This window comes from Diachasma alloeum, unplaced genomic scaffold (genome assembly GCF_001412515.2).
Source record: "Diachasma alloeum isolate Michigan unplaced genomic scaffold, Dall2.0 Dall_scaffold_00494, whole genome shotgun sequence".
Classification (NCBI taxonomy): domain Eukaryota; kingdom Metazoa; phylum Arthropoda; class Insecta; order Hymenoptera; family Braconidae; genus Diachasma; species Diachasma alloeum.
Window position 1 is genome coordinate 65,110 of NW_021680627.1, and position 16,343 is coordinate 81,452.

Below are 16,343 nucleotides of genomic sequence, written 5' to 3' on the forward strand. Positions count from 1 at the left end.
CCCCCACCCCCCCCCCCCCCCCTCCCGCACCACGCGGAAACCCGCGCGTTTTGCAGCCGACACCGAAACTTCATATCAAAGTTTGCACGGTCGGTAACAGGGAAAGTGTCAAAATAAGATAATCTACCAGGGCTGTATGAGGCTCCAAAGTCAGGGTGCCTAATTTTTCCCCTGAAAAATATATGAACCCCATGAATCCCCTCGGAAATGAAAAGTGAACCCCTGGTTTTTAATTGAAAACCACAGTTTATAACAGAGATGTCAGACAAGATAAGAATGTTTTTTTGGGCTCAAATGAAAGAGCGGGTCGAGAAATGGCGTGCTAGGGCCTCCAAACATGACACATGTCTCTAAAGATGATGTCTGTTTTCAATTGAAAACCAGAGTTCTGACAACATTGTCTAGGAGGACAATGGGGTCAGGCCTTTAATTGAAAGCCCGAGTTGTAGACCCGAGTTTGTAGCAGCGATGTCAGACAAGATATGAATGTTTTTTTGGGCTCAAATGAAAGAGCGGATCGAGAAATGGCGTGCTAGGGCCTCTAAACATGACACATGTCTCTAAAGATGATGTCTGTTTTCAATTGAAAACCAGAGTTGTGACAACATTGTCTAGGAGGAGAATGAGGTCTAGGAGTATGTATAGAACATTGGGGTCTAGGAGTCTCGCCTAGCTCAAAACCCTCTTTAGAGGCATCAGTCTCTTAGACTTTTCACAAGTCTAGGTATGCACAGTCGGGGATACGTACAGTTGTGGAAATATGAACGGAGATCCCCCCCCCCCTCAGAGACTCTGATATTTTTTTACGCTCTCATCCGCTCTCGTACGCTCTTTTATGTTCTCTTCCGCTTTGATACGTTCTCCTACGTTCTTTCCACGCTCTCTGACGCTCTTCCACGCTCTCTCATGCCCTCTCGCACTCTGGCGCTCTCCGGCGATCTTTCACGCTCTCTTGCGCTTTCTTGCGACCTGTCGCGCTCTCTCGCGCTTTTTCGCACCTCGTGCTTTCCCTTTGTATATTTATATATATTAGCATTCACGAGGGTCACAAAGGTCACGAAGGGTCTCAACTTTTTCAACTTTTTAAACTTTACTACTAACGATTCTTTCTTTAGAAATGATTTTGCTGCTATAAGTTTTTCATTTTTTTCAGCATTTGTTTTCTACTCTAAAAAATAGAAAATTGAGGTCAAGGAATTTCGGCCTAAACTGGACGGAAGAATAACTATACTAGTCTCGTAAGGTGAGGGAACGGCGCGGGATTGCGCGCCATCCACATTCACATTAAATTTGGAGCCGAAATATCTTGAGAAGATACAGGAACGAATACAGACACGATAGAAAGATACAGTTATTAAACAATTGAAATTTCATTCATTCAGTTGACTAGTAATTTTCTGGGCGACATTGCATCTGATTTAGGGGGAAAAATTCTAAAATTTTAGGTTTCACTGAGAATTCAATGAAATTCCAAATTTTTTAGCAGCAGGAAGACGAAAATACCTCAACTATCTTGGATTTTTAATCAGTTGAAAATTGAGGGATATATTTTCCTGCATTCTCTGCAGCTCTATTAATTATCATGAATTAATTAAGCTGAAATTCCCTGTTTTTGTGGATTTTTCCATAAAATAAAAAAATTGCAATTATGCTAAATTACTTAAAATTTCAGTGGAACTATAATTCGCCGGAAATTTCCAGTAAGGGTACCGGAAATTCAATATATTTCGATTTCCGAGAGGAGGATTTATCATCAAATCCCATTTAACTATTTCTCCATTTAACTATTAAAAAACAAAGCGTTGACAAAACAGGGAAAAAGCACCCTAAAATTCCACTGACCTACTCCCCACACCTAATCAGCCACCCCATGCCTCCCACTTCCACACGTTACACCAAACAATTTGAAAGCCAGGGACTGCTTCACCGAAGATCTCTCCCAGTGAGAGAGAGAGCGCCGAACAAACCATTAGAAGAAACACCAAAATACTGGGATCTCAGAGGGAAAATGAATGTGCTAGAGCGAGAGATATTCATGAGGCATATAAGCCTGGTATGGATACCACGTGACTGCCACCAGAATCCGTGGCGTCCGCTCGGAAAATCTAAATTCGTCCGAGCCGAGAGGAAGAAGAAACTTGCCCGAGCTGGGACCCCCTCAAAACTCGAACGCGATAGTCAATAATCGCTGCCGGGCAGCAACACGTCGAGTCATATCCAATTAATTCGCTTTCATTGATGGAGGAGTTCCTGAATTGTTCATCCACGGAAAGAACTCATTGATACTGAAATTAAATTAAAATTCCCGGATCAATTTTTTTCTCTGTTTTACTAATTTTATTGGGGACTTCCGGCCACCCGGAAGAGACTTGAAAATGATTCGGGTCGACGAGTCTGATCCAGTTGGCGGTAAGATTTTTTTAGATTTTTCGGTCGCATTCCTCGGCAGCCAGGAGAACATATCAATAATCTCTATTATCGTTATTTTCAAATTGTATCGTATTCATTCGCTAACGGATGTAATGAAATTGTTCGTAATTTACCGATTTTATTCGTTAATAGAGTAGTGAAGTGTTGGAACAATATGCGAGAATTCGGGTTGAAATCAGTTATCGATAAATATCCTCGAGTCTCTAGAGAGGAAAATGAAAGCTAGGAGCAAGGGCCTCACGAAGATTCTTGATTTCGAAGGAAAATTGACTCATTGTTCAATCACTTCGTAACTGAATGGTTTTCACTGATTCATACAATTCGTTAATCCACAGAAATTGAGCCACCATTTCCATACCGAGATGTGGTAGTTCGTCGTGTTAACTTCAAAGATCATTACGACCTCCAAACAGAACTTGGTCGGTAAGTGAAGTGTAATGAATTGTTAAAAAATTGAATAATTTAGGAAAAAGTGGAACGTGGAGTGGTGACCACGAGGGAACACCTCGGAAAGCGGAAATAGCACTTGGGAAAAAATGCTGCAAAGGTCAAAATGAGAAGAAAAAGCATTCGTAAAAAAACGCATAAAAATAGTTGAATTTTTCAACCACTAGTTCTTGAAGTTCACTAATGACTCCGTGAATTAAAAAAAAATTTCTTTTCCTTGTGGCATATCATATTTTTGAAACTACAATCTCTTAAGTTCTGTTTTTCTTTTAAATTTTCCGTTGCGACCTTCTGTCGCGTGACGCTTTCCGCCCGTCAAAACATGTCAATTTCGCTCCTGAAGTCAAGGGCAGGAGGGCATTAGTCGATTAATTATAATCGGCACACTGCGCTGCGAATTGTATTTGGCAGTGTAAACATCAATCTTCTAGACCACTCTGGCCAATGAATTCCGAGTCCTGTAATTGATTCAATTGAAAGGAATTCCCTCGTTTCCATGGTGAAGAGAAGCATTCCGAAGTGGATTTAAAATGCGTAGTAATAAAAATTCATCTCTAAATCTCCCAAGATCATCAGAGCGCAATGCACAGTTGAACACGATAACACGAAGACTCGTAAAAATCTAATTTAACACTCAATAAACTAGGAAATGGGGCAGACAATTCGTTCGCATTCCCAAAAGAATAAACAAAATCATTCGAAAATTCCCCTCCAAAATCTAGATTTTTAATGAGCCATCGGGTTGTAAAGTCAATCCGTCCGCACCAAGAATCTCTGGCATGAAATAACCGGAGAGTCATTGAAAAATCACTGAGGAAGCTCAGCTGTCATTTCCGCAGTGACTCACTGCCAATGTTTCCCGTGTCCTCGACTGACTAATGAAAGAAAAGCCGAGGTGTTACACCCTGACATACCTCATCGCCCCCTCCCCCGGGAAAAAAGTCCAGAATCCTCCAAAAATTATGAAATCATTGGCACAACTCTCGGTGGTATGTCATCGGTTAGGGACGCCTGTCAGAATGACAGACGCCCCTAAAGATGCGTGAAAAAATATTGGAAGAAGTCGTGTATATATGTGAAAATATTTAATAGAAAAATCCGGCGAATTGACTGATGGGAAATTCTCTTTCATTTTTATTGAACATTCTTTTGGTTTTTCCGATTCTGTTCAAATACTTCGCAACTTATGAGTGGGTTTTTTTCAATATAATTTTTAATGCAGAATATTCTGAAGAAAAAATCGATAGAATTCAATTTTTCTTTGCGCCGTAAGAAGTTTTTTCGATTGAGGATTCAAGGGAAAAGTGGAGACAAATAGAATGGAAAAACCTGGAAAATTGATGTCACGGAATTGGTATAGAAAATGTCTCAATAGAAAAAAGATTTTCTATAAAATATTTTCTATTAGACATTTGTTATAGTCAAAAAGCGCACTGTAGCTGCGGTATTCGACAATAGAATTGGCTATAAGCTAATATAATTTTCAATAGAAATTCAATAGAATTTTATATCGAATACTCTAGGGTTTTCCATAATTTTTTTTGCGCGTGTGGTTATAACATTGCAGCAACCTAGTAAATTTGCTGGAAAATTCTATTGGATTTCTAGTGAACTTTCCCTCGACTCCAATTTGCCAAGTTTTTAAAAATATTTTTTAAATGAAAAGAGAAGAAAAATAGAGTAGAAAAAAATGGAAAATTCGTGTTAAACAATTGCTATAAAAAATGTCTCAATAGAAAAACATTTTTTCTATAAAATATTTTCTATTGGACATTTTTTATAATAAAAAAGCGCAGTGTAGCTGCGGTATTCGACAGCAGAATCGGTCATAAACTAATGGAATTTTCAATAGAATTTTATATTGAATTGGCTATGTTTTTCCATATTTTTTTTCGTGGGTATGAAATGCAAAAACCTAGCGAATTTGCCAGGAAATACCATTGGATTTCTGGTGAACTTTTTATTAGTTTTTGGCCGATTCTATAGAAATTCCGCGACTGAAATTTTCCGACTTTTTCGTTAGATTTTTAAATCAAGAAAGGACAAAAATAGAGTAGAAAAAACTTGGAAAATTCAAGTTGTTGAGGAACTGCTATAGAAAATGTCTCAGCAGAAAAAATTGCCTAGAAATATGAAATTCTACCGATTTTTCTATGAAATATCTTCTATTGGACATTTTCTACCAAAAAAGGCGCAGTGAAACCGCGGAATTCTCCAACAGAATCGGCCAAAAACTAATGGAATGTTCGACGAACTTAATTCATCAGATAAGCAAAGGAATTCTATCGGATTCACCAGGTTCCCCTGTGAAATTTGTCTCACGTGTGGTTGTGAAATGAAAAGAATGAAAAATTTCCACAAGTAAAAATGATGCAACCTAATTCCATTTTGCACTTATAAATCGTATTGGAATGCAAAACACCGCGTGTCTTGAACAATTATTTCCCCACTCCATCCTCGTCTAACCCATCAAAAATAAAAAGAGTGAGATCGACCTGGTGGGCGTCCTGTGTTTGGGTAATCAAGGTCTCTTTCTATAAATAATGCGTGTACAACGTGTCGTAGAAAGACGACTGGTCTGCGTGCCGATTGGATTCCATTCTCTAATGCCGGTTATCCCCCCTTCCCAATTCACACTGATACTATTTGTTAGGTAAATGTGTTATTGTGAACGTTTAAACATCCTGGCTTTGGTTTCTGCACTTGACACCGGGAGGTTCAAGATGAAAGACCGAGAGAGAGATGGGGCAAAATGATTTTTGGCTCTGCCAATGCTATTCTACTTGGATTCATTCTGAAGGAACATTTGATTTTATTCAAATTCCTTTTAATCTTTTGGCACGAATAACACGGATTATCTGACGCCTCTGATACATTAAAATATGTTCGAAGGTAACATGAGAAATTGCAACGAAATAGAAATTTATTCCGCAATTTCATGTCGAGTTGTTGATTTATGAAATGTTCTTGACTGCTATGAATTTATTTGAATCACTTTTCAAGATGTTGTGGAACTTTTTTGTACAATAACATTATCAAACACGTAAATTGAATTAGGCGTGGAAAATTTCATAGAACAACCTAGAGAATTCGGAAGAAAACTCTATTGGATTTTCCTTGGAAATGCTATCAGTTTATCGCCGATTTCATTAAAAATTCTGCAGCTTTTTTGTGCATTTTTTAAAAAGAAACTGTCCCATAGAATGGGTTCGATAGAATAAATCAGTAGAATTTTATCTTTGTATACAACTTTTTCTATTGGACACTGCAGAATTTTTCAAGAGAATCCGCGAAAAAATAATAGAATTATCAATATAAATTCAGACGAAACGCAATCGAAATTTTAGCGAATTTACTAAGTTGTTCTATAAAATTTGTTAGACAATCATCTTTACAATTCAGTAGCGAAGTGGTAAACCGGGTCAAGTCGATTTTGACTATTGGCCAGTTTTTGACGAATATCTCGGAATCTAAAAGAGATAGAAAATTTTTTGCCATAAACTTTTTTGTAGAGCCAACTGAAGGTTATAAAAAAGGTCATGAGAAAAATTTTGCCATCTCCCTTAGTTTCCGAAATACTCATAAAAAACCCGGTTTACCGTTTCGCTACTGTATTGATTATTTTTTTTATTATTTATTGATAAAAATACATACGAGTCCGACATGTTTCATTCAACTTTCATATTCAACAATGACAAAATTTCCGTGTAAAGGCGACGGAATTCATAGCTTTTGTTTCTATACAGTGGAAAATTCGGAACGGTGTATCAGTGTAAGGAGAAGCAGAGTGGACTGAGACTAGCCGCAAAGATCGTCAATACAACAAAGAAGGAAGATCGTAGGGATGTTGAGAGAGAGGTGGAGATAATGAGAAGACTCCAGCATCCCCGGCTAATCCAATTGTACGACGCTATTGATAATGACAAAAAATTTTACGTCATCTTGGAGCTTATCGAGGGTGGAGAACTCTTTGAACGCGTCATCGACGATGATTTCTATCTGACTGAGAGGAGCTGCGCGGTCTTCATGAGACAGATCTGCGAGGGGATTGAGTTCGTTCACGCACAGAATGTTCTTCATTTGGATATGAAGGTGGATTTCTCTTTCAATGGCTAGCTTAGTCTGTAATTTAAGGTGTCCGTTTCTCCGAAAGATCATGAAAGGTTCTAGACAATTCGAGGAACGCCCAGAACTGTACTGAATCCTCTGGAAAATTCGCAAATCGTCTGGAAAACTCTCCAATTTTACGATGCAGAATTGTCCAGACAACTTGATAATGTTCTAGAAATTTTTAGGAATTTCGCGATTAATTCGCAAGCTAATGCTTTGGAAAATCACGGAAAGTTTTAGAAAGTTATTAAAAAAACTTTAGAACGATACAGAAGTTTTCTGCGAGGAAATTTTTGCATTAATTTTATCATAAAATTATGTAAAAATTACCTCACAAACGAAAATGTTTCCGCACGTTTCAAGGAACTAAAAGGATGAGATGTCGATTTCTCTGCGAAATCGTGAATAGACCGGTACAGACGTTCCTAGAAAATTTGAGAATGATTGGGCAAATCCTCCAGGATTACTCGGCCTTCATGAAAATTATTGGAAGTTCTAGAAAATTCTAGAATGGTCCAGAACAGTACAGAATCTTCTGGTGAATTCGGCAATCGTCTAGAAAGCTCTTCATTTCTTCAAGCTTCGGTCATTCTTTCTAGCATATCCCAAGCCATTCTGAGAACCCCCAAAAAATTACATAAATTTATAACAGCTTCTTCATTGATTTGAGAATTTACCTACGAGACCCTTCATAATTGAAAGTGTTTCACAACATTTCAGAATATTCTAGAATTTTCGTGCATTCATCGTCCAAATGTCGATTTCAATAAAAACGATTACAATATCTCCCTATCGGGAAACTGAAAATTGGACCGCCTAACGTCGGGCCACTAAACACGCTAGTTGGATTTAATAAAATGATCATTCATTTTTTGCAGCCGGAGAATATTTTGTGCCTGACGAAAGAGGGCAACAGAATAAAAATCATTGATTTTGGGCTGGCGAGGGAGTATGATCCAAAGAAGAAACTTCAGGTGCTGTTTGGCACTCCTGAATTCGTTTCGCCGGAGGTCGTTAACTTCGACGAGATTGGCTATGGAACTGACATGTGGAGTATTGGCGTCATCTGCTATGTTCTGTAATGATTTATCGGAGGAAATTTTTTTCGACAGCGGAAGGGGAATAACTGACGACGAAATTCACTTCAATAACTATTTTCAAAAAATCTCACAAACCATTGGGTTTAGGAAAAAACATTACAGAACCTTTTTTGTAGTGTTTTTCCTGAACCCTAACCAAAATTAATTCATGTAAAGTTCTTTTTAATAATTCACTCGTTGCACAACAAATCTGTGAATTATTTTTAGTATTTCATAGACTAAAAACATCGCGTGACAGTATTTGATATTCGATATTTGGTATTTGATATTTAAGTTGAGGAATTTAAGTGTTGCTGTTGAAAAATTTGAAATTCGATTAAATTTTCAGTGAAACGTGAAAATTAAAAATTCCCTTTTCCCTAAATCGAAATCGATCGAAAATTCAATTGGATTTCTATTGAATTTTCTATTATAGCTATTAGCCAATTTGTTAAAAAAATCCGCGGCTTATCTGTGCATTTTCCATTCAACAGAAATGTACAATGGAAAATATTCAATTCAAAGAGTCCATTGTTCATGAATTTTCAATTATTTCCAACAGCGTAACGAATATTTGAAGAATATTTGTGCAATTTCCGACTCAACCCCATTCACCCTTCCGCTGGGTATTTAATCCAACATTTTCTCAAATTCACAGCACAATTATATTTTCCAGCCTCTCTGGTCTCTCTCCATTCATGGGCGACACTGACGTCGAGACAATGGCAAACGTAACAATAGCCAAGTACGATTTCGATCACGAAGCCTTCGCCGACATCTCCGAAGACGCCAAAGACTTCATCAGATCCCTCCTGATAAAGGACAAAGAGTGAGGATTCTTTATTTCGCCAAAACTCAATGCTTAATTCATCGATAAATTGTGTAAATAACTTTCTTAGAATTGTCTCACACAGTTGATCGTAGTTTGTCGTCCCCAAAAGTGTCTTTCGTTGCTCTGTAATTCCCCCAATCATCTCATCATCATCACGTCAATAACTCACGAGATAAAAATTCATTTAAAGAAAAAAAACTCAACTATTCTTCATAATTATCATCAACTCAGCATTAATTACCAGTAAAAATTAAATGCACCCGCACCACCGCAGAGAATGAATTTTTACCTCAAAAACTTGATCAATCAAACTAATAAAACCATCTCACAGTGACACAGATCTCTTGTCTCGCCGATTCTCTATTGAATCCGTCAATCTCAACTCTCATTTACCGAAAAAAAAAATCAAAATCAAAACCGCCGATGAACAGCACCATAGAATCAACCGTAAGGACCGTCCAAGCATGATAAAAGGTCAATCAAAACCAATTAATTGATGGACCGAAGAAAAATAAAAATCAAGAGCACGAAAGACCAATAAAAAATCCATGTTCTAAAGCCTAAAATCCAAAAAAAACCTGACAATGTTTGCAGAAAGCGAGCCACAGCGGCTCAATGCCAGACGCACCCCTGGATAGTGAACCCGGGTGCATCAGTTGTCAAGAAGTCGGTGGAGACCAAGGAAGAAGTCAAGGAAGTTGAGAAAAAGAAGAAGAAGAAAAAGAAGAAGAAGCCTGAGGTGAAGGAGAAGCCAGTGAAGGTGAAGCCAACTGTTTTAGACGTGACAAAGGACAACTTGAGACTGTTCGTAGAGCGTTGGAGGGAGCACCCAAACAGTCCCTACATGCTGGAGCACCTCGACACCCTGGCATCACTGGACTCTAATGTCCTCAACAAAGTTGAATCCATGTCCCTGAGTGGTCAGAGTCCTTCGCCGCCTCAGAGCATCTGCAGCAGTGCTTCAGAGGTATCGGACACCCCTCGAAACACCACAATATTGAACATCCCAACCCTCGGCTTCGAGAGACGCGCCTCAGAGGGAAATTCCAAGGCGTCAAACTCCCGCGATCCAGCCGCCCAAATAGTCCTAGCCGAGGAAATAATAAAACTATCGGAACACCTGCGCTCGATCGCTGCGTCATCATCCACTCAGCGAGAAGAGGAAGTTAAAACGAAACTCGTTGGTGAGAAGATAAGGAGAGCCGAGGTGCCATCAGAAATGATGAAGACGGTTGAGGAGAAGACGGCGAGTTTCAGCGAAAAAAAAACGAGGGAAAGCAGCGCTGATGGGCTCAAGTCTAGATTACTGGATAGAGATAGTAATAGTGAAGTTAATGAGATTTCCGAGAAACTATCGACAATAACGCGCCAGAGAAAATTGAATGGCACGACTTTCAATGGTAGCAGGCATTACGAGAGACAGGAGAGTAATTCGGGTACATTCACCTTGAAGCGTTCATCCTCAAGGTTGAATGAAGCGCTATTGAGCAGGGAGAACACGAGGAATGAGGAGGAGAGCAGAACGCCGAGGAGTTGGAGGTCAGACATGAGGGATGAACTGCTGGTTTGCGATAAGGAAAGGGAGATGACGAGGGAGAATGGGGAGATTGACCTGACTCCACCCTGGAGGAAGCCCAGGATAAAACGCAGGTTTGGGGAGACCTGCAGGGATGTTCCTAGGATTTCGAATCTACGAGATTTGCACAAGAGTATTGACTTCGATGAACCGACCAGTACGAAGGATCTGTTGCTGCAATTGCTGGGGGAGTGGGAGGAGAGACCTGGGAGTGGCAAGGGGAGGAAGAGTATCAGTGTTGATTGGGTTGAGGACTCGATTGCCAGGAGGTCTATCAACTCTCTGGCTGAATATTTCCAATCTGAGCAGAAGAAATCCATCAAGACTGCTGTCTCGAACTCATCGGTCATCCATCGTTGATGATTCCTAAGTTATGTTTAAGGATTGAATTATTCTGGTAATTTCCATCCGATGCGACGAGAGATCTGAGATACTGTGTCGTGGATTTGGTTTGGATTAGGTTAATAAATCAGTGATTTGAATTGTACTTTGAATTATTCCAGCAAGAGGCCCAGCGCCGGTCAGCTTCAGGAGCACCGCTGGCTCGTTGGCGCTCTTGAGAATCCCATATCCAAGGTCAGGCTCAAGAGGTATGTCATCAAGAAACGCTGGGTCAAAGCTGTCAACACCATTCTCGCGCTCAATCGAATGGGGGCACACATCAATGTCGATCTTCTCTAGGGGACATTCGTCCGAACATTTGCTTGGGGATCTTTCATTTTTCCATTTGGAGTCTATTATTTTTTACAACTCGTCTGAGGGAGTGCTATTTGTGTCTTCTCGGTGATGACTGGTGTGATGTAAATTTCGTGAGGAGTTGTCGGTTTATTTGGTTATTGTATTGTATGAAAAATCTAATAAAGTGTTTCAGCATTTTTATGCGTTTTATGTTTCATTTAATCGCATAATCGGGATTTTGTAAATCTAGTGATTTTGTAACATCTAGTGTCACCTTCGCCTGATGGAATTTGTTTGATCATGTCAATATGTCATCGAAAGAAAAGTGAATTAAATGAAGAGTGCGTGCAGTAATGACGACGGGGATTTGAACCCACAGCCTTCAGATTACCGACTCGCTATTCTAACCAATGTCACTATATGGGGATCCCCCCATGAAATTCGCTGGAACATTTGTTTGGGCATTTTTTCCTTTTTCCATTTGGAGTTTATTATTTTTTACAACTCGTCGAAGAAAATTCTGAAGAATTATCGGTTTGTTTGGTTATTGTATTTTTTGAAGAAAACAATAACCAAATAAATAATATTTTAATAAAGTGTTTCAGTATTTTTATGCGTTTAGGTTCTATTTCATCGAATAATTGGAGTTTTGTAAAGTCTCATAAACTTCTCAGGATTTCAATTTAAATTATCATGAATTTGTCGCGCTCGCTGTCATTTCTCGAAGCAACTTACGAAAAATTAGTGCAGATGGCGATGAACGAAAGTTTCAGTGTTGTTGTTGTCAATATATGTCAACAAGTCATCAACAATAGATTATTTCTGCTCCAAAAACGATTTTAGAAAGTAAAAAAAAAATTTTGATGACTGATTCGTAAAACAAAATAGCTCTAATTGTTATCGTTATAATTAGAGCGTCATCAAGGGTTTAATTACTACTTTCATTACCTTCTTATAACCTCAAAAATAACGGCGAAAAATGGTGAGACGATAATAAACAGCTTCAGCAATAAATAAATACCTTATCCAGTAGATTTTTGTTAATTCTATGAAATTTCGTTGAAGGACGTTGATATCCTGAAGGACTGGAGTGCCTATGCGAAGGAATATGATCCCCTGAAAGCCGGCAGCATTGACAGCACCGACACAGTACCCCACGATAAAGCAATTACCAGAGCAATTAACTCGCATTACGAGCCCCCTAAAGGCTTGAAAGCTAATCCATCTAGAACACTATTTGTCGCACGATTTGGAGCAAAAATTGATGAACGAGAGTTGAATGATGTGAGAATAAATTGTTTTCAATCGTTTTTACAATTTTAAAAACTACCCTCGGGATAATCTCCTATTAGAGTCCAGTAAAAGTGAGCAATGTTGTGGGCAAACATAGGGTGCCAGTGGCAAAACACCATAAATTCCTATTGGGGGGTAGTAGTCCAGAGGCGAATGGGAATCCATGAGAGGACCTATTATGTCCATTTGATGGCTAGGCCAATGGGAATTTAATGGCAAGACAAATACTTGACATATATAAACCTATATTTAGTGTAAATTAAAAAATTAAATTTGTGTGCATAAGAAACTGATTAGAATCGTGTGAAAAATGAATTGGTGAATTGAGTTTACGAAATAGTAAATTATATATCCATCTTAATTGTGGAAAAATGAATAGGAATTTATGGGAGAAACTATATTGCTTATAGAAACATATTATAGGATCTATAGAAAATTATTCAGTGGCAGGAATAGCCATTGATCATTTGAACCCTACATTGATTAAGGATTACTTATATTCTTCGAAATTAAAAAATAGTAAAATAATTGATAATCTAAATTTCATTGGAATGAGCAGGGTCTATGTCGTTGAAGCTTCAGACCTTTGTGTCTAGTGTTAGAAAATGAAAATGAATTGAGTGAAATCTACTTTTGCGACAAAAATTTTCGATCTCAGGATTGAAAATTTTTTCAATGGTCAGCACTAGATTTTTCTTGATAACTTTGAACTTGCGATTGTTTTGGTTCCAACGAGACTTGTTTGAGAAAATGTTTAAAAAATAGGTTCAAAGTTGACTGGTCCTGTTCATCCTTCAGCTACTAAATTGTCCCTTTCAATTTCCTCCATCGATTTTAGGTTTCTTGACCCTAAAAAAATCTTTAATTAATTTTTCCCCAGTATTTTTCGACTGTCGGCGACGTAAAATCCGTGAAAATAATCCTCGATGTAGTAACGGGAGAGTCGCAGGGCTACGGTTTCGTCGAGATGTCTAGTGAAGAAGAAGCACGAAGAGCTGTCAGACGATTAAATGAGGGCAATTTACGTGGGTCTAAGATTTTCGTCGACCACGAGTGTGGGAGAACGATGAAAGGCTGGAAACCGAGACGATTGGGTAAATTTTTAAAACGTGTTTATTTTAGAAACGTCTGAGTCGTTTCAAAAATAAAAATTTTGTTCTGATTGTCGTTGAGGTGGCGGCTTCGGAGGAAAGAAGGGGTCGGGCCAATTGAGATTTGGAGGAAGAGATCGACCGTTTAAAAGGCCTATACTACCGAGCATCAGAAAATAGCAGTGGTGAGTTGAATTTCAGATTATTTTAATTGATTGCTGTCTTCTGAAAACTAAATGGCAAATGAATTAACTGATGTATCTGATTTTTTTATCAAGATACATTGAATCCACTGAAAACAAATGAGACTTATTGACTTATGCCACAACAACGGAAATCTGTAATTTCTTCAAATCATTTCAATTAATTGTCGCCTTTTAAAAATTTGTTGTTATATTGTTTCAACTGATGTATCTTAATATGTTTATCAAGAGATATTGAATCCACAGAAAATCAATAAATAATTAATCCTGAAAACGCATCAGCTTGTGCCACGATTGAAATTTGTAATTTCTTTAAATCATCAATTAATTCTTACCAATTATCCACCACTTCGAGCCATTCAATTCACCCGATCGGACTCTAATTACCCAAAACATATTGCTAAATTCTCTTGAAATCCTTGAAATGCCCTTATGAAAATGAAGACATTAATACGAGAGGTCAGAGCTTTGGCCTATTGTCAGTGTTTACACGAATAGAATGACTCGAATCCCAACTCATTTCAATTCATTGTTACATTGAATCAACCCCAGAAAATATTTCTTGACATTTTTCTTGAACTCTATCATTTGCTGTCAAAAAAAAATTGAATAAAGAAAATAAAAAATCGAAATAACATGTGCCAGAATGATCAATCAATTCCTCCCAATCAATCCCTTCGAGTCATCGAATCCACCGATCGAACTCCACTTACCCCGAACCCGTTACTAAAAGCCTCTCGAAATCCCCGAAATGTTTTCCCTTATGAAAATAAAAACACCAATACGAGAAATCAGAGCTTTGGCCCATTGTCAGTGTTCTCACGAATGGAATGACTCAAATCTCAATTATCTCAATTAATTCTTCCATTGAATCAACCCCAGAAAATATTCCTTGACATTTTGCCTTGAATCCCCTCGAAATAAATGAACAATTATTCGCCACAATGACTGAACTTCATCATTTCTTGTCTATGAAAATTGAAAAAAAATTAAAAATAACATTTGCAAGAATAGTCAATCAATTCTTCCCAATCAATCCCTTCGAGTCATCGAATCCACCGATCGAACTCCAATTACCCCGAGCACGTTACTAAAAGCCTCTCGAAATCCCCGAAATGCTTTCCCTTCCGAAAATGAAGACATTAATACGAGAAATCAGAGCTTTGGCCCATTGTCAGTGTTCTCACGAATGGAATGACTCAAGTCCCAATTATCTCAATTAATTCTTACATTGAATCAACCCCAGAAAATATTCCCTGCCATTTTGCCTTGAATCCCCTCGAAATAAATGAACAATTATTCGCCACAATGACTGAACTTCATCATTTCTTGTCTATGAAAATTGAAAAAAAATTAAAAATAACATTTGCAAGAATAGTCAATCAATTCCTCCCAATCAATCCCTTCGAGTCATCGAATCCACCGATCGAACTCCAATTACCCCGAGCTCGTGACTAAAAGCCTTTCAAAATCCCCGAAATGCTTTCCCTTATGAAAATGAAGACATTAATACGAGAGATCAGAGCTTTGGCCCATTGGCATAGTCCTCACACGAGTGGAGCAACGCAACTCTATATTCTCGCGCACGTTGCGCCCTCCCCCAAGACCCCAGAGCGGCCGCCATATATGGAGCCCACTGGGGTCGAAAGCGTCTCTCACCTCCGTCGCACCACCCTCTCCTCACTCATCACCACCTCGAGCCTCCCAATCCCCGCAATTTTCATCATTCATCGATCAATCTCCCTGCCGATACAGAAAATTACATTTTAAATCAACTGTATCAATCAGCTAATGCACTCCACTCCTCTCCATAGATGCCGATGTCTCAATACCCTAAAACTCTGACGCCCATATCGTCTCTCATTTCAACGTTACCGAAACACCCCAGTTTATAATATCATCGATGTAGTTATTTTATTTCACTCTACAGACGAGTCGAATGAGCGATGAGTGGAGATGGTGGTGGTAATACGACCGACTTATCGGGTGGTACACTCTGAGCATTTGGTCTTTATGACCTGGCATGTTTCTATATTTGACAGCGAATGAAATGAGGGAATGATACCTTATCAAAAATTCTAGGGAGCTTCAATTTAATTCTATCCCCCGTCCAGAATTGAAAATAATTTTCAATCATTGAAAATACTCCTGAAATATCGCGAGAAGGAAATAGCCAAGACCACCGAGGATTCCTGAATACCTCCAGGTCTTTCTGAAATTGCCCAGAATTATCGGTTTTACAGTGAACCATAAAAATGAAATGAAACACCAGAAGTTCTCCAGGCTATTGGAATAAAATTTCAATTGTCCTCCAATGGTTCGTGTGGTAATAGATCTGACGAGGGGGCGAGTTCCGAGGACATGGGGGCTCTTGAAAATGTTTTTTTTTTCATCACCCTGAAATAGTAAACCATGGGTTATGCGCGAAGGAGAATCGTTGAAAACCGTGGATGATGATGATGATGAAGACAAAGTTTCAGTTGACTCGTGCATTCTCGTTGTGAGACTGTGTTGGGGTTATTTTATTATTAGAAATTCACGAAGAAGGCGTGGAGGAAGGTGAACAGAAGGTGGTGGAGGGAGTGTTGTGGTGGCTTTGAAAGA

The 16,343-nt window shown here is 38.6% G+C and overlaps 2 protein-coding genes across 2 annotated transcripts; both read left to right on the top strand.

Annotated features, from left to right (window-relative positions):
* Positions 1-2,136: 2,136 nt before the first annotated feature.
* On the top strand, positions 2,137-11,070 carry LOC107042590 (calcium/calmodulin-dependent protein kinase type II subunit gamma). The gene is made up of 6 exons (XM_015263688.2): positions 2,137-2,409; positions 2,766-2,853; positions 6,624-6,969; positions 7,866-8,065; positions 8,743-8,895; positions 9,493-11,070. The coding sequence occupies exons 1-6, from the start codon at positions 2,376-2,378 to the stop codon at positions 10,832-10,834; spliced, it is 2,163 nt and encodes a 720-aa protein (XP_015119174.1). The 5' UTR covers positions 2,137-2,375; the 3' UTR covers positions 10,835-11,070.
* An 868-nt stretch (positions 11,071-11,938) lies between these two features.
* On the top strand, positions 11,939-13,969 carry LOC107042596 (U11/U12 small nuclear ribonucleoprotein 35 kDa protein). Its single transcript, XM_015263699.1, has 5 exons — positions 11,939-12,134; positions 12,218-12,436; positions 13,326-13,539; positions 13,619-13,721; positions 13,815-13,969. The coding sequence occupies exons 1-4, from the start codon at positions 12,132-12,134 to the stop codon at positions 13,714-13,716; spliced, it is 534 nt and encodes a 177-aa protein (XP_015119185.1). The 5' UTR covers positions 11,939-12,131; the 3' UTR covers positions 13,717-13,721; positions 13,815-13,969.
* Positions 13,970-16,343: the final 2,374 nt, after the last annotated feature.

Coding starts and splice junctions, on each gene's coding strand:
- LOC107042590 (XM_015263688.2), top strand. CDS start 2,376: ATGATTCGGGTCGACGAGTCTGATCCAGTTGGCG. Junction 2,410..2,765: donor CGAGTCTGATCCAGTTGGCG/GTAAGATTTTTT, acceptor GTTAATCCACAG/AAATTGAGCCACCATTTCCA. Junction 2,854..6,623: donor CTCCAAACAGAACTTGGTCG/GTAAGTGAAGTG, acceptor GTTTCTATACAG/TGGAAAATTCGGAACGGTGT.
- LOC107042596 (XM_015263699.1), top strand. Junction 12,437..13,325: donor ATGAACGAGAGTTGAATGAT/GTGAGAATAAAT, acceptor ATTTTTCCCCAG/TATTTTTCGACTGTCGGCGA. Junction 13,540..13,618: donor CTGGAAACCGAGACGATTGG/GTAAATTTTTAA, acceptor ATTGTCGTTGAG/GTGGCGGCTTCGGAGGAAAG.